General features: G+C 38.8%; 1 protein-coding gene across 2 annotated transcripts in view; it reads left to right on the top strand.

Moving 5' to 3' along the window:
* The window catches only part of CNTNAP2 (contactin associated protein 2), a 1,227,525-nt gene that overhangs the window by 868,972 nt on the left and 339,603 nt on the right, over positions 1–18,950 (top strand). For both annotated transcript variants that reach the window (XM_054815498.1, XM_054815497.1), the window contains exon 13: positions 15,812–16,012. In XM_054815498.1, coding sequence (XP_054671473.1) covers positions 15,812–16,012 — 201 coding nt within the window. The remainder of the gene's footprint in view (positions 1–15,811; positions 16,013–18,950) is intronic.

Below are 18,950 nucleotides of genomic sequence, written 5' to 3'. Positions count from 1 at the left end.
CATAATATCATATAAAGTAATGTAACATAGAATAACAGAAAAAGCAAAAGCAAAGCAAAGAGGAAATAATAGACAAGACAAATGGATTCCGTAAACACATATAACATAACATGACATAACATAACATATAACACGACATAACATGACGTAGCATAACATAATATAACATAACATAACATAACATGACATGACATGACATAACACAACACGACATGACATGACATATTGTAACATAACAGAAGATATCATAACAATAAAATAGAAAAGAAATAAATAAAATCAAATAAACACAGTTGCGATTTGTGATCTTGAAAGTGGTTTTGGAACTGAATACCCCCTGGAGTTTCAGGCAAATACTGCTCTCGTCATTGTTTGACTTCTAGTGAGCACAGGGAATAGAATAGAATAGAACACAACACAACACTTCAGGTGGAAGGGACCTACACCGACCATCTCGTCCAAGTGCCTGAGCACTTCAGGGCTGCCCAAAGGTCAAGCATGGCACTAAGGGTGCTGTGCAAATGCCTCTGCAACACTGACCGGCGTGGGGCATGGAGCACCCCGCTCGGAAGCCTGTTCCAGGGTTTGGCAACCCCCTTGGGAAAGAAATGGTTCCGCCTGTCACGTCCGACCCTCCCCTGACGGTCGCAGCTCGGAGCCATTCCCCCGCGCCCTGGCGCTGGGTCCCAGGGAGAAGAGAGCAGCACCTCCCTCTGCACCTCCCCTCCGCAGGAAGCTGGAGAGAGCAGTGAGGTCGCCCCTCAGCCCCCTTCTCTCCAAACTAGACAAGCCCAGAGTCCTCAGCTGCTCCTCAGAGGACATGCCTGCCAGCCCCTTCGCCACCTTGCTCTGGTGGCCGCCTCCAGACGCTTGCAAGTACCTCCACATCCTTTTGAAAGGCTGGGGCCCAATTTAGGGGATTGCATTCCCACACTGTGATCTGCCCCCCCGCCCAAGCAGGGGAACGCGATTAGTGCAGCTCTAGTGAGTTATTTCAGGATGTGCTGTTCCCACCTGCATTTGCCCTGTTGGGCCCTTTGCAAAGAGGAAAGCATGGCCTTCAAATGCACGGGCTACCGGTTCCTTTTCCAGTGGAGCTCAAACCATCGGTTGCAGCTTACAAATGCCATGGGCTTGGAAATCCTCGCGACTTCAAGCCAGTCTTTTTGCTACGCGCCCTCTGGGCAGGGGGCCCTCCTGGCCAGGGAATTTGTCTCTGGCCTCCCTCTGCCTGCTGAGCCTTCAGAGCCACGTGCAAGGACACAGGCAAGGGCCTGTCTGGTCACACGGAGCTTGCCCCCCAGTGTGGAGCTTTGTTCACCGAATAGACAGAGTCTGGCAGCTTTCTGCACTCCTTGCACCAGTTTTGCAAACTAAGGACCAAGCGTGTGCTAGGAGATTGTTGTTCCTAGCTTCATTTATTAATGAAAAAACCCAAAGAATGAAGTTCCTCTGTATCTCAGTGACGTCACCAGTCATTTCAGCTGTATCATCAAGGGCTAACAGTTCTTCCTAGCTGTCTCTAAGTTATACACAGAGGGAGACTGAATTATCACACCTGGACGGAGAAGTGCATGATCGTACATTCCCATCCTGTGTTTATCATAGGTATTTGTAATCCCTGAGCTTACACACGAGAGCATCCCTTTGATTCATAGGCATTTGAAATTTATTGCCGATCAAATCCACTTACTGTTCTTTATTCCTAACAGCTCCTGCCTGACTCACCCTTAAGTGCAGTCGTGCAAACTTTACCTTTTAATCATTGCGGTTTCAAATCTGATGACCTGCTTCAGGCAGCGTGGCTGTGTGTCAGTGGATTGCGGATTGCCCAGGCACATGGTGGGAGCTCCATGTTACAGATTTTTATTTTCAGTACATGAGAGAGGACAGGTTACTGTTACAGAAGCATACTCCTACCTACATTTACTAATCTCATAAGATTAGTAGGGCAAGGATTTGGAGAAAAGTTAATCAACAGTGTCAAACTTTTAAAATCTTAATTAAATAACGTCACAAGCTGTTTTCGCAGAACCTCTGCTTTTTTGCTGTCTGCTACCACATCGCTGATACAGGAGCAGCTTAATCAAATGGAGTAATCTATGATTTATGAACGTCACGACCAAAAGCTTTGTGTGGAAATTCATTTCTTGTTTGCTTTTAAATGCATTAGTTTACTCAGGGTACTTTTTTGAATGTGCAGCTTGTATTACTTCCATGCTTAATTATTATTTTATTCTTATCCTCCTGTGGAGAAATTGTGAGCGCTGAGCAAACATCCACAAAGCTCTCTTTTGGACATGATATTTATACTCTTCCAAGACTAGATGCTAAGTATTGACCTGATCTCATGATAACACTGTTGAAACAGTAACTTCTTGGTTTGGCTGAGTTTTGAAGCCCAAGAGCTTTGATGACTATCTCAAGTTGTTCATCACTTGGCGCTTTTCATCAGTTCGTAACTGAAAAAGATAATATGTTATGCAGATTGCTCCTAGTTCAAGTTCTCCTTTTTGGGAGAGGACTAGGGACTGCTTGGCCTGTATTCCTGCTGCTGCTTCCTGTGGCTCTGTGGCTTTCCTTTGCCAGATAGCAAGGGATGGTTTTTCAAGCTCAACTGAAGAATGCATCAGCTGGTTCCTGGTAACACGTGTGCCTTGTGCTAATGCTTTCTGAATCTGAAATGGATTCAGAAAAATAATATAACATAAAAAACATAAATAAAATCCTGTTTCCACTTGTAACCTTTGTGATTTGTGTCCTTGAAAGTGTTTTTAGAGCTGAAAATCCCCTGGAATTTCAGTCAAATAATAGTCACATCGTTATTTGACTCACGGTGAGCACAGGGAGTAGAGTAGCATAGCACAGCACAGCATAGCATAACATAGCATAGAATAGTTAAGGTATGTTACGCCTAGAGTTGTGCATGACAAACTCTGACCTAGGCCTGAGGGGTCCATCCAGGAGAGGGGCTCTCTGCAGTGCAGGTCCCGGGCCCATCCAGGAGACAAGGGCAGAGATGGGTACATCTACAAGATGGCTCAGGCAGGGACTGAAGGCCCCAGGCTGAGGTGAGACACATCCCCGGGGCCGTGGCAGGAGATGGTTGGGTGGAGGTCCCAGGGGAGGCCGGTTACAGCCATGGAGGCCTATGAGCCCCCCAGGACCCAGGCAGAAGGAGACCTGCACTGCTCAGATGCTCTCCTCTAGGTGTTCATGGCTGGCCACTTTGGAGACAGAATATTGGGCCAGATGGACCTTTGCTCTGAGGGAGTACTGTTGTTGTCAGGCTTTTGTGGTTTAGCATGTTTCTCCAAGGGAACCAGCTCAGGCATTTCTAAAACCGAGTACAAGTAAGAAAAAAAAAATAACCACCAGAAAATGAACAGGTATTGTGCCCCTCCCAAAGGTTTGCAACCATTTAGTTCAGGAGCACGTTGTCCTGCTTCAGACTGAGGGCTTCATCTCTGAGCCTTGCTAGGCTCAGAGGTGTGGGGCTTTGCCATCCTGTGGAAACCCAGCTACACTGGATGGACACAGCAGACTTTTGAAAACTGCACTTCACACCTGCTTTTTGCAAGTTTGTTCAGATGGTCAAATGATCTTGAGGTGATCCCCAGCTCTACCCCCATCAAAAGGTACATGCCTCTTCCCACAAGGTGACAGAGCCAACACCTAAGATGGGACATGACTGCCTCTTCGATCCCTTCTGCTAGCGCAGGGCTGGGAAGGAATGTTATCAGAGATTTCCTTAGCATGTTCTGTTATGGTAAGGAGGAGGTAGGAAGAAAAATAGGATAGGATAGGTTAGGATAGGGTAGGAGAGTTGAGTTGAGTTGAGTTGAGTTGAGTTGAGTTGAGAGGGACCTACAGAGGGACTTCTAGTACAACTACCTGATCACTTCAGGGCTGAGGAAGAGTTAAAGAATGATATTAAGGGTGTTGTCCAAAGGCCTCTTAAACATCGACAGGCATGAGGCATCTACCACCTCTCCAGGAAGCCTGTTCCAGGGTTAGACCACCCTCTCGGTAAGGAAATGTTTCCTTGTGTGACATCCAAACCTCCCCTGACAGTCACAGCTCGGAGCCATTCCCCCACGCCCTGGCGCTGGGTCCCAGGGAGAAGAGAGCAGCACCTCCCTCTGCACCTCCCCTCCGCAGGAAGCTGGAGAGAGCAGTGAGGTCGCTCCTTAACCCCCTTCTCGCTCTCTAAAATAGGTAGGAAAGTTTTTCATAATTAGAAGGGGCACTTGAAGACCCCTAAGCATTTGATTGTGAAATGGTTTCATTACAGTCAGTACTTTGACTTCAGACTTCTTTGTTTTATTCTAGATGTCATCTTTTTATATTATGATGGATAAATCCTTTAAAATTCTACATAAAATGTAGTCAAACGGCTGAGTGTCCAGCAAAGCTGCATAAAATGCACATATACTTACCAGCAGAAAAGATTATGTATCTGTAAAGAAGAGTCATTGATAGAGGCCAAAATACAGGCCCAGGCCAAGTATGCTGGAGTGTATGGGTAAGCTGTAATTTGAGGTATATGACACTTAGGGTAGTACTTTCACAGGATACATACTGCAAGGATAGTTGGAGTTTCTGAAAATGGTGATTTGTATTTCCTTAAGAGAATTATTTGTATGAAAGCACTCTGTCCCTTCAGATGGAAGTCGTGTCCCCTGCAATGAGTTAGGGCATTTTAATGATGGTTGTGTAGATCCTGATGTGAGAGGGAAAAAGAAGGCCACATCCTTTGGTTGTGAGGAAGTGAAAAATTTCACATTGAAGACCTTCTGGAGGTTGAAAGTTTCTTGTTGATCTCTATTCCTCATCCTTACAGTACTTTTTTTTTTTTCATTAAAAAAATTAAACTTGTGACCTTTACTACTCATATGTGGGATCTTTGTCTTTTCTCAAGACCAAGCTATGCCTTTTTCTGTAATTTAGCATAGCAAATTATGATTTCTCTCTTCTACCTTAGCTTTAGATTGAGATAGAACTAGATGACAACATTCAGGAAAGGAAAAACTTTTAAACAGACTTTATTAAAGTTGCTGACTTTAATATGAAATCTAATCGGCTTTTTCTTTTCTCCTAATGTCATTCTGTGCCACAGGTGTGCTAAAAAACTTTGTATAGAATGTATTTTAAAATAATGCACGGCTATTTTATGATAAATGAAATCACTAAAGCAGTGTGATATACTGTGTAGTTTTAAGTCATGCTTCATTTGAGATTAGAAATACATTTAAGACATCAGAATTCTTGTGTCACAATGTAACTAACTTCATTCTACTGTCTATCCTGTGACAACTAATAGCAGTGTTCATCAGAATTGTCTGATGAATAAGTGCTGAAATGTCAAAAAACCAAGAAACATGATGTTACACTAAACTACATATGACAGTAGTGTTTGTTATTTAGTTAGGTGATGGCTCAAGAAAACATGCTTAAGTTTACATGGCAATCTTCAAATGGGATTTTTAAGTTTAAATGCAGCTTATATGATTAATGCAGAATAATGATGAAATTATTACAAACTATCAAGAGTCTGCATTAGAACTTTGAACTGTAACTTCTCCCATCTGGAGACACCTTTTGAAAGCAAAATGAAAAAGAATATTGGTTAGGAATGCAACTACCCAGATTTCTCTTTCCCATTGTTCAGTGCAAATAGCCAAAAAGCCAGTATTAAAAGGAAGATACATTCTTGAAAATGGAACAGGGTTCTTAATGAAAACCTATCTTTTTTTAATTCTTCACACCAGTCTTTTCAGGAGGTTGCCTAACGTTCACTTTATTGGTGCAATAATTAGAAAGACTACTTCAGCACACTGTATTCCTTTTCCTGTCTGTCCAGGAGAAGAGTTAGCAGGATGTGAGAGAGGAGAGTGGAGGACGTTGTTCTTGAGAGAATTAAGTTGGATCAGTGAAGAGTTTGTTGAGGATTCAAGCACTCAGAAGCTGCTGGGAGAAAGAAAGGTGAAGTTCGTTTAGCGGTAACAGTTGAAACCTGCATTAGCCTTCTTTCTGCCTTGTTAGGAGAGTAGAAATGAACACTCACCTGACTTCTCAGTCAAGACAGTTCAGGAAATGGATTCTTAAGGTTCAAGCTAACATAGTGAAAGTTTTGAAGACCCTTTTTCTTCAGATATCCTTTCAAATATTTTTTTTAAACTATGGTACTTTTTTCAGTGATTCTGGGAAGTCCTGTTTAGGATCATAGCTAAAGAATTGTGCTATGGTTTTTTGTAAAAGAAACAATCAGACAGTAGTTGATTTCTTTTAAGTGCATATGCTCCCACGATATGTTAAAATGAACTGAAAGACACTTCAAGGGAGATACATGCATTTGATCTTTCCAGTTGTATAGTACCAGGTTATATATGAGGCCACTCCTCAGAAGGTAGAATCAGTTGTCGATTCTTCAGTTATTGAACCGTAAAAAAAATTTCCAGCCCTTGCCCATATTCTGTTCGCTGTGCTGAAAACAACCATACTGTTAATTCTTCTGTGTCTTTTGTTCTTGACTTTAATGTTCCTTAATCTAAACTGAACTGCAGTTGCCATCTGTTAGACCAGGCACTTAAATGAGCCGAGTCCTCCTTCATATGGCTGTACTGTGTCTCATTCTTTATTGTTCCTTTCAATACATGATCATTTTTAAACTCTTGTTTCTATTAACACCCGTATGAGATCATTTTCTACATTAGGGCCCAAATCTGATTTAAACTTTCCCCCTCCAGACACTGTTTTTCAGCATAACAGTATTTTGTGTTGCTGCAGTCTTTTTTCTTTGAAGGCATGAGTGATCTGTGTTCTGTTTCTTGAGATACTCTCAGCATTCTTTTTACATGCAACTGTGTTGAGTGGTTTAAAATAATTTCTAGTAACCCAGAGAAGTCATCCTCTGTGTACCACTTCAGTAATATCCCTTCAGGTTTGTAACAAGTTGTGCTGGAACAGCCATTTCATTATCACTCTGATAGTGGTTGGTTCCCTGAAAACTTTATTTTGGCCACTTCTTTCCACTGTATCTTGTAAAGTATCTGATTTATCTATTATATATTGATTTTAAATATTATAAACTTATGTCATTCAATATCACAGTAAGTTCACAAAATAAGTAGTGTTTTCTTCTTGCTGAATTGTTATGAAAGAGACTACATAAGTACAAGCAGAAGTGTACAGTTTCATTGTCTCAGAAGACAATGTCTGTAAGTAAAAAGGAAACTAACCAATCAGTAGTTGGTAATTAAATTTGAAGATTCGTTATTATCTTGATGTAGAAACAATGAAAGCAACAGTGGAAGGAGAAAATTACTGCAGGAATGGTTGAATTACGTTTTGGGATTAATCCTATTCCCCACCTAAATAGATTAAGAAACTCGCTGACTTTGATTTCAATAGAATTCAGTCCATAAGAATACTCTTCATTTACTCTTTTTTTTTTTTTCTTCTGGATATTGGATTTTTCTGTTCTAAACCCCTCTTTCTACATTAGTAAGATGAGAGCAATAGAATTCATATCACTAGAGTAACTTTACTGCAAAATTGACATTTGCAAATCTCAGGCGGGATTGTCAAAACACTCGTTAACTTCAATCAAACCTACATTTTTCATTTTTATAAACCAACTGTAGCTCCTTTGAAGTCCATAGTAGAATTAGTTTCAAATTGCCTTGTGAAGTTTTAAACTTTTATATATATACACATATAGAGAGATACTTTAAAAAAAAAAATGGGGAAGGAGGGAGAAGAGGGTATTGTCTACTGTATTTTTTTTCCACATCAATTGTATACATCAGATCTTGTATCTACAACATTGCTGCAAAAAAATGCTTAGTTTAATCACATTGCTAATGACTGTTGTGGTACCATCCCATGCAATTCAACAGAAATTGATATACCAACTATGTTCTTACCAGGAAATAAAATTGGAGATCTCATAATATGAGATGATTACGATTGTAATTTTTATCCTCCCTAGAAGGCAGTCCACTTTTACTTGGGCTGTCTTGTGTAGTTTCTTGAGTGATTTGTATTGTAGCATATTGTAGAACACATTGCAGTAATCTAATTTAAAGTGACAAATGCACTGATGATGGTAAAAATCATGAAGTCTAGTAAAGAGCTATCTCCAGGCTGACATGTGTGAAGGAAACGCATTCATAAATGTTGATGCCATACAGTTGTCAAATACTAGTTAGAAATCCAATACGGCCTGCAGGCATCAATTCTTAACAACAAATGCAGAGCACCCAGCAGCAGATGGAGATGGATATAATTTTTATTACATCTTGAAATTACTTCCCCCTGTCTTTGTCATAGGTATTATTGCCTTACATTTATGTTCACTGAGCTTTCAGCTAACTATCCCATCCTTCTGTGTTATCTGAATACTAAATATGCACTGCTGATTTAAAGAAGACACAGATGAGAGGTAGCAGCAGTGTACTACTGGTCATCAGCACAGACCACTTATCCTCACTTGTCTTCCTACAAGTTCATGTGAAGTACATGTGCCAAACAGGGAGAGACGTGGGATAAAACTGTTGTCAACCAGAACATTTTGGGTAAAAAGTAATTAGCCACAATTGTGGTAGTGATCAAGAAGACAACCATCTAGAAGAATGGTTGTCAAGCCATCAGCTTGAGGGTTCAAGGTTCTGCCATGTCCATTTTGCCTAGGGCTGATGGACAGAGCACACCATAAATATTGGTGTGGACTTGCAATCTTTCCTTTTGGACTTGTAAATAATGACAGTCATCAGAGGAATATGAAATACTTGGTATGCTCAGGTTTTCTCAAAACCATCTTCTCTGAGGCTTCAATGAGGAACCAAGGTGTGGTTGAGTATGATGAAAGTAATCTACCGGATGACATTTATCAAGGCTGTCAGCCAAATTTTAGCTCATGAAAGTGCATCAATCAAAAAAAGCCACTGATCTATTGCATCACAGAGAGAAAAAGAGATACCTTTTCTGAGAAATAAAATGGTTTTCTGATTTCTTGAAAATATCTAATAAAAAAATATCTTAAGAACATAAGCCCATTAATGCCAAAAAGTAAAACGCTAATAATGATAACTAGATTAAAGTAAAAGGAAAAACCATGTTCATACCTGTGGAATACACATGTTACATTTTCTGAAGTTTATTTTCCAAACTTATTTCCAGTTATTTATCATTACCAAAGTTTACTTGATTTGCTTGTCAGAAGCAAGTTTTCTTGCTTGAGTGAGCACCAAGCAAATGAATGAGGAAAGTTCAATAACAGGAGAAAATGAGTGTTTGGAAAATAGTCAGTGACATAGTGTTAAATACTATCACCAGCATCACAAAATATGTTGAATATGAGGTGGGAAAAAATAACATTTGATTTGATCATTTGAATATCTGGTGATCAAGGAAATTTTAAAATTCATTTCACTTTTTATTAGTGAGTCATTACTAGTCATCATTAATTAATTATTTTATTAGTCAAGCATTTCATTTTTTATTAGTGAAAAAGAACTGGTAAGCGGGCAGGACTAAATAAGTCATTGCAATTGAAAGGTGTTTTCAGCAAAGTGACTTTAATTTCCTTTTGAGGAAACAAGTGGTCATTTCCCTTTGTTTTTAAAAAAAGGAAGTAATTCTTAAATTATTCTTAATTAATCTTACTTGCTCTTACTATAATATCTATCTGTGGGAGAGGAAGTGCTTCACCATAGAGTAATGTATAGACTAAATTACAGGGAGCTTATTTTCTCTATAATTGTATCAAATGTCATAGCAGTTTGGATCTAATTAGATTGTTCTTAGTGAAAACCATTATGAATTCTATTAATAATCTATGGTTACTAGTTTTCTACATTCTATTCAAAGAAAATTAGGCTCTTCCTTCACTGCTAAAAATAAAATTATGAAAGAACCACTTTTTCATATCTATTTTCCTGTACAACTGGAACACTGTATATAACATTAAAAAAGAGCCAAGAAGAAATGCATTTCAATGAAGAAGTGGTAATCTGGGAGAACCTTATCTTCCTGATGTATTAGCAATTAGCTGGTGTTGGTACTCTGTCCTCCAGTGGGAAAGCTAGCAATAGCCTAGTGAATGCAGTTAGGAGCTCTTATGCTTCCATGTGTATGGGAAGTATTCAGTCTGTTCCGCTGAAGGCAAAAGTCATGTTCTCTTAAAATATGAACAGTTGGAGGGAAAGAGAGAGGACAGAGTGGAGAGGTGCTACGTTTTCAATGCATACATTACTTTTCTGGTTCACCTTGCTATAAACCAGCTTATTGCAAATCTACATTGAATTCTGTTCTCCACTTAAAACTAGGATTCAACAACATTGTTTAATAGGAAAGTATAATGGATCCATCCAAAATTTATAGCACTCATCTCAATGACAGAATTCCTTTTCTGAGACTTCATAAGTAAATCATTTTCTTACAATGGGGCTAAGAAATATTTGAGGTTTTTTAAAGTGATCTTTTTAAAAATCAGTCTTTCTTAGAATAAATTCATAATGGAATAACGCAGACTGCTCCAACTTTCTATATATCTGAAATTAATTGAAATCTGTGCATAGGATTAACTTTGGGCAAAAATGGAATGTAATTAATCTGATTAGCAATAATGCCTTAATAATGATTGTATAATCTATTCTTCCATCAGGTCAGCCGATCAGGTAATTCTGGTCTTCTCAATGTTATTGTGATATCTAGAGAAACTCTATCATTATCCAGCCTAGCTCCTTAAACTACATCACAACTGAGTAGTCTCTTGGGTGTTCTGAGCTAAGGATATGAGATTGACCATAAGCACGATTTTTACATAAATATGAAGATTTCTACTATGCACTTTTTTGCTCGACTCCCATGTCTTTCCCCAAAGTTCTGTGGCTCTATATGAGTTTCAAATCCAAGGCCAAGCCCAGCAGTTGCATTGGCCGACTGGACTACTCATTGGACTAGGGTATCTTGACCAGCCTCAAAGAAAACACTACACAGTGGGCTAAGGTGCAAAAGCAGAAATACATTATCAGAGGCCCCAGGAAATGGCAACTGTGCCATGCAATATTGCAAAACAAACCCCTTTTTTTCTGTCCTTTACATTAAATTTCTCTTACACCCTTTTCTGCAATACTATTGCTTTTTTGTAATTTGAAACGTACTTAGATTTCCTTTAAACATTAGGTTTTAACTTCCTGTTAATATGTCTGTGATAAATAAATATTATGAGAATACTGTAATTATCCTTAAATTATTAATAACTATACTCAGCATGAATTCATTTTAATACAATTTTAATTTTTAATAACAAAGGTCATAAGCACACAGGATACTTTATAGACAATGCTAATTAACAGCATTGTCATTGTTAAGTGATGTCTGCTCTTTATAGGTGTGTTTGGCGGTACAGAAGTCATATACACAGCTCTGACCAACAGATTGTCTCGAAACACTTTTGGTTATAACTAGCCATATGTTATGCTTTCTTAAAATAATTGCCAGTGTATTAGGGGAACAGTATTACCAGTATTGGTAACTGTAATTGCAAGGAATATATATCAAATTACAGTTAACTAGGACAAATTTTTCACTTCTGTGTACCTTAAATGAGATTTCTGTGTACTATTGCAGAAAATGAGGGGTAGCTTTTCTTGCAGATTTTGATATATTAACTGTGACTACTGCATTCTGTTCTCAGCTACATGGGAATACTTCCATAAATGGTGATGATAGAGGTATCTGAGATGATAGTATGAATTATATTATATTATAATTATATTATTATATTATATATATTATATTATATATTATATAATATATTATATTATTACCTTTTCTGTAAGGGAAGTTGGCTGCAAGCAGGTTGCTGATTCAATCATTCTGAAGAATGGCCTCAACTAACAAGCAGTTTCTGAGAAACTGGAACCATAAATGGCAACCAAAATGGCATTATTTTCAAGCTATAAATGTCTAGCTGATTTCCATGGGAAGTATTATCGCATTAACAAATAGTTAAGACTAAAAGGGAAAAAGCAGTTTGTAATCAGCACACAATACATAAGGTTGAGATTCCTGCCTGGCCTTTAAGCCTTTCCAGACATCTTAAGGCCAGTCCCACTAGTGTAACTGTATGAGATGCAGGAGTCTGCTCTTGGTGGGGAGGGGAGACAGATTTTTGATTGTGTCCCTGTTAGATCATCAATGTGTTTTTCCAGCTGAGGAAAGACCCTGTCATTCCAGACTGTCTCAGTCTATGCCTCGTGGCAGGGCTTTTTAGTTAAATCAGAAAAATGTGGGAAGAGTGTAAATTCCCCTGCCCAGAGAAGGAGCTTCCTTCCTGTATGCCAGCCACAACTTTTCCTCCACACACTCTCTGTGCCTGACCTGCGGGCACAGATCTTTCAGCTTCCAGATTTTGGACAAGCCAGCTTGCTGAATGTCAATGAATGTTCAGCCTCTATGTATCCCTTGCTTCTATCCTATGTTCATTGTGAGTCTGACGTAACTGATTTCATGCTTGCCAGTGGGAGTGCCCTGTGCATCGGTAAGCCAGTAATTTTTTCCTTGCTTATGATCAAGTGTTCTTCAATCATTTGAGCCACTCTGTCAACAAGTTAGTTGCAGGTGAAATGGGAGCTAGATTTCCTTCCAGTAATTGGTCAGGTATCTCTCATCATCTTCTAAGCACCAGGAGGACATTGAGACGCTTTTCTAGAAATGGCTATTGACTTTATGCCCATAGATACATTACAAGGTGCAACAAACTTTTATCTGTTAGTAGTACTTGTACTTCAACAGAAAGATTCCGAAGTGGTTCAGAGGATACGTTTGACTGACATAAAGGCAACCTAGATCCATCCACGAGTACGTTTCTATCTTCTTTCATACAGTGTGCCACAGTAAAGCCTGAAACTCATCGGGAGGAGAAATGTCAGGGCTGTATTAGCTAGAATCCAGTATCCGAAAGGAATGCCCTTCACAGACACAATGCCTATCACAGCTGTTATTGCTAATGGCATTCTTATGGCTTCCTAATGGCTAGTTTAGGAGTCTTTGCTGGCTCAGAAATCCAAGATGAGGCTCTAACTGGCCTAGTACATGCCTTACTAAAACGTTAGCGCTCTTACATGTACAGTGTTTTCTGCCAAAAATGAGACATTGCTGTCAGTGAATGTATAAACGATCTCAGTCCTTCTTGAAAGTGAATCTGCAGTAAGCTGCCATCCCAGGCTCCCAACGAAACTGTGTTGTGTTCTCTATATAACTTGACAGGTGACTATTACAAATTTTTCCTTGGTACTTGGGAGTGGTATTAAAGCAATACAGAAATAAGAATTCCTCTTCCTTTCTCCTGCCTTTTTTTTTTAATTATTGTTTTTCTTGGTGCAAGAATAGTATTGTATTTGATATAAAGCTTTGGACTAAAGATATGAATATTAAAATAATAACCATCTTGCATCATCTGCAGAATTTCATCTCATTTGGCTAGTGATACTTACTCCCTGTGGAGGATCCGTCTGCTTTACTTACCTTATCTCCGAACATCTGATTAGAAAGACTTGTACCATATCGGTTACAAACACATGGGTCCACATGAGTCCATGTAATCCAAAGTAGCCTGACATTATGCAGTGAAAATTAAGACTGGAAAATAAGGCAGAGTACAGAGTCCTGGAGATAAGAATAGTCATAACATGGCAAGATAACTTTACTCTGGATCACAACCAAAACTCGTCAGTGTATGTAAGCATGTTTCTGTGAACTTGGTGAAGAAGTACTGAAGCACTTTTGAGTACCTCAGTTTATCAAAGTATTTTCATGTAGTTAAAAATATTGAAGCACAGTATCAGGCCACAATTTTTGGAATGACTCAGAGATTTGCATTAACAGGTATGAGATTAACATAGATGAATTGAAAACATATTGCTATGTACTACATTTTATGGGTTTTATTGCTGTAAGGCACATCTGTCAGGTGAATTGGTATTCTCTGAAACTGCCAGATGATCTCCCTGGAGAATCCATTTTTGTGATAAATACAGCAAAGTTAGCAACATGGCATGTTTTCCTCTCTGCATCTCTGGAAGAGTGACTGTGGTCAGTGGTGTTGTGCTACAGGAACAGCTGAACTGTCTAGTGCAAAGGCCTGGCTGGCTCATCTGGGAAACAGTGCTTTTGTGCAAGCCAGTTCAAGTCACCAGAATGGATTCTTACACATTTTTTTAAAGTTCTGCATTTCCTATTCCAAGTCCAAGACACGTTTCTTTAGCTTGGCCCTCAGTAGTAGAAGTATATAAAACAGCAGAAAGAAAATTTAAAAGAAAAACAGAAAAACAACTTAAAATGTGAAAGAACTAGACATGATAAATCTTAGTGACAAAACTTGATGAATTTCTAGGAAGCTTTGTGGTAATATGCTAAAGGATAATCTATAGAAAAAAGAGAATTTTCTGGGGTTTATTTACTGTCAGTCTTTTGTGGTAACACAGAGGAAGATTGACCTGTTTCAGTCCTTGGCTATTTAAGATGGACACTATGAGTAGTAAGTATCAGCTGAGATTTTTTTTTTTTTTTTTTTACTCTGGTAGCTAGTCAACTTGAATTTAAAAGTTCTTCACTCCTAAGTGGTAGTATTCTTACAGGAAGACAGTATCACTAATATTGACTGAATCTTCATTGTTTTAAATCTGAAATCATGTGTCTTTCTCAAATAATGTATTTTCATATTGGTTCCATGGAATGACCCTCTAAGAAAAAATAGTGGTTGTTCTATAACAGGAAAATTTCTGTGCCTTTTCTTTATTTCCTTTCTAAACTACCTTCCGACTTCCACAAATCTTCCAACAAGAGGAGTGTGTAGTGTATTATTGTATTATTATAATATCTCAACCTAAATCTCCTCTGGTAACTACTGACAAATGGCACACACTAACATTTCTAGTTCAGTAGTTTAAAGCAGTATAATGCATACAGAGTCTGTTGTAGGCTGGATATTACACACTTTTTGCATGTGCACTAGGCTATGGGAAGTGTTGAGATTGAGCCAGTGCTGCTATATTTCTTATCACCAAAATGAGGTTGTCCTTCCCCTTTCCTTTTATCTTTTCACAGCTAAACAGAAGCTTTTGTATTTCCATTGTATCCTACTTCTATTATTTCTTACGCTGATGTCCGTACCATAACCACAATCAATGACGTCCTATGGTGCTGCTATAGTAAAATACTCAAGTCTCCATAAGCAGTAATTTTGGTTTACCCTAGGAACACAGCTTGGGTAAAAATGTGGAAACCTTGATAAACTGCAGTGTTTTCAGTATTAATCACTGAATGATATAATCATAATAAGAATCTGGTGCATCCCTGTTGTCACAGTACTGCAAAGCAGTGTCACTCTCCATCCCACAGTAACTTACCATGCGTAGTGAATTCTCGTCCCATAGAAACCTTGAATCTTTAGTGCATCAACCTTGTGTCCTTCTAATCAATTTCTGATCAAAGCTAATCCTTATGAGTTCCATATGTCACTATTAGCATCAGTCGTTCAAGGAAGTCTTCTCACATAGTATACTGGTTATCAAAACTACAAAGGCAATCAGGGTTTCTTCCTTCCATTGGTTCATAGTTGTCAGAACTATGTTCTCACATGATGACTTTTCATGTGCAATGCTCTTCTTCCCCACTACCCCCTCACAAAATATCTTGCTGGACATTTTTACCTTTTGTCAAAGGCCTAGATCTATTTTAATTCAGTTCCCCTGTCTGTCTTTTACCAATTCTTGTCTTGTCTTTCCCTCCTCTCTTTCAGAGGATAAAGTATGGACAACTGTGTACCACGATCTGCAAATGCAGACTTCTGTAGGAGGTAACAGCCCGGAGAAGTTATCTGTACTGCAGCTCAACTACAGTGCAACAATGGACCAGATTTCTGCCATTACCAGTAGTGCTGAATACTGCGAGCAGTTTATCTCCTATTCTTGCAAGATGTCGCGGCTGCTGAATACACCAGGTAGGCTGAGAATGGGATATCAATTAAATACAGTGTTAAAGAACCTTATCTGAACAATTCAACAGATATTGCTGTTAGACCACTCCATTCAGTGAACATACTTCTTGGTTCAACTTCATTAAAGTTCACCAATGGGTAAATAATTGAAAATACAGAATAAAGTATTTTCTTAGGAAATTTTGCCTGTTTGCTTACTACTAAAACGAATTTTTTTGCACCACAATCCTGTGTGTTCTTCTCTCAGATCTGTTGCTCCTTAAAGCAGGAGGCTTTTGGTAAACAGGGTAGCTTTGAAAGTTTAATCAACAGAGGCACTGAAAAATTGCTTTGAAGTTTCTCCTGTATTTCTGGTTGTCAGCTTTCATATGCCACAGTCAGAAAGAGCACTGGCTGAATGAGGGTTGGAATTTTCCCACTAATGTCTCTGAAACAGTTTCTTAAACACAGAGTATCTGTGGGTAATCAGATGCCTTACACATTGTAGAGATTGGCATGGTCAGTACTGTGGTTGTGCGAGAAATATGATGTGCTGTTACCTACAAGTAGATTCATTATAAGTGTCTCCTTTTGCTGCGTAGCTTTACTGGAAGAGAACAGTCCTAGGACTGCTTGCTATATGTGCCTCCTCAACAAGTCTTACCTGTAACTGATAAAGACAAAAGCAATAGTTGCTCCAGAATCAGTAAAACAGCACATAAAGAGGGAATTCAGTTTTAGAAATTCTTTTAATATGTACCTAGTACTTTATCTATGCTATAATTGTGTATGACAGCATTGGATGTTAAATAAGTCTTTAATGGTAATTAATGAAGATGGGGTTGTAAGTGGAAACATATAACACATTTTCGTGATTGTGAAGTGAGTTCGTTGTGATAGGAGTAATTAAAATGCATTTCAGATTAGTGTCTGGATGCTTACAGTGTTATACTTCAAGCTGCTGCCCCTCATGAAATTATTTTGGTGTATTTTCTTATGGTGCTATAGATAAGGATTCATTTGGCATGCATGTGCATCTTATCCCTATTTCCATAAGCATTCCGTTAGTTAATGGATACTGTAATGCTTGTGTCGTTGTTTAGCCCCAGCTGGAAACTACACACCACAAAGGCACTCGCTTACTCCCCTCTGGCGGGGTGGGGGAGAGAATCAGATGAGTAAAAGTGAGAAAACTCGTGGGTTGAGATAAATAGTTTAATAAGTAAAGCAAAAGCCGCTTGCACAAGCAAAGCAAGACAAGGAATTCATTCACCACTTCCCATGGGCATGCAGGTGTTCAGCCATCTCCAGGAAAGCAGGGCTCTGTCACGCATAACGGTTACTTGAGAAGACAAATGCCATCACTCTGAACGTTCCCTCCTTCCTTCTTCCCCCAGCCTCTTACATGCTGAGCATGACGTCATATGGTATGGGATATCCCTTTGGTCAGTTGGGGTCAGCTGTCCTGGCTGTGTGCCCTCCCAAGTTCTTGTGCACCCCCAGCCATCCCACTGGTGGGGTGGTGTGAGAAGCAGAAAAGGCCTTGGCTCTGTGTAAGCACTGCTCAGCAGTAATGAAAACATCTCTGTGTTATCAACGCTGTTTTCAGCACAAATCCAAAACATAGCCCCATACCAGCTACTATGAAGAAAATTAACTCTTTCCCAGCCAAAACCAGCACAGCTTGTTACTCCTCTCCCTCCTCCCTGCTGTTTTTGAACATGCATGGTTTGTCTCTGTTGCTATTATTTTGCTTAATTTAGCATAGCACAGAGACTCTGCAAAGTGTAAAATGATTTCTTCTTTCTTGGCCATTAATGTATAGGATCCTGAATCATATTCATAACTAGAAGTATTATGATTAGATTCTGCTGATGGATACAAGCTCCCTGCTTGCAAATGCTTCAGAAAAGTACTACGTGGATGTACCTTTGGGCAGGTATTTAAGAGGCAAATTTACTTAGGGACAGAGCTGGAGATAATGTGCATAGAAAGCTCACAGAGTACAGTGTTATGTTCTCCTTCTTTAAGGAGAACTTTTAAGACTATTATTTCAGGACCAAATTGTACTTGTTAGTATATATTTATATTATAATAAAAGAAATATATACTGTAATTGCAGATGTTTGCCCTCGCTTCTAGATTTAAAAGATTAAGCAGCACACAAAATAATAACTTGCTAAAAATTTCTTTAAGGAATGATCAATTCCAGATATTTGCATTTTTAAGCTTCTGAGAAATGTTTGGGTGTATTTTGCAGATACCTCTTTCTTCATGTTTTCACCTTTTATATGGAAAGATAAATTCTTTTATAAACTCTTTATAAGCCTGTTTTTTGGTCTGGAAGGTGAGTGTTCAGAGATATTCTATGAGGGGTGTGTGGGGTTTTGTTTGGTTGGTTTTTTCCTTTAAGTGAGAGACAGAAACAACAAATGCAGATCATTTTAACCTAGACAGTAACAAAAAATCACACTGCAGTGTTTACATAACACCTGTAATGGTTTGTACACATAGCACAGCAGTGATTAGTGTGTTAGTGGGGAATACATTTTCTTTCTAACCTATGTGTTCTTGGCTTCAGTCTATGGCTTCTAAGCTAAGGAACTAATTTTTCACGCCTTTGTTTGTTTGTTCTCCTTTTCTTTTTTTTTTTTTTTTTTTTTTGAGGATTGCCTTATTTCCTATATATATTATGACACCCTATCCATCTCACAGCACAGCTCCAAGTACTCATGTGGCTTCTTCCACCACAGAGCTTTCTATATAAATCATTGCAGTATGATGCTCACACAAAGAAATGAAAAAAAAAAAAAAAGACATTTCTGTATTCCTCAGGAAGTGGAATCCTGGTTGTATTGAAGCCAGTAATAAAACCTCTATAGACTTCATGGGATCAGGATAGCATTTGTGGCCTTGACCACAGATGATTTTCTAGGTCAGAACTTTTCCTTTACACCTTTCA

This window comes from Grus americana, chromosome 2 (assembly GCF_028858705.1).
Source record: "Grus americana isolate bGruAme1 chromosome 2, bGruAme1.mat, whole genome shotgun sequence".
Taxonomy (NCBI): Eukaryota; Metazoa; Chordata; class Aves; order Gruiformes; family Gruidae; genus Grus; species Grus americana.
The sequence above is the reverse complement of the archived record's forward strand: the minus strand, read 5'-3'. Positions and strand labels throughout refer to the sequence as shown.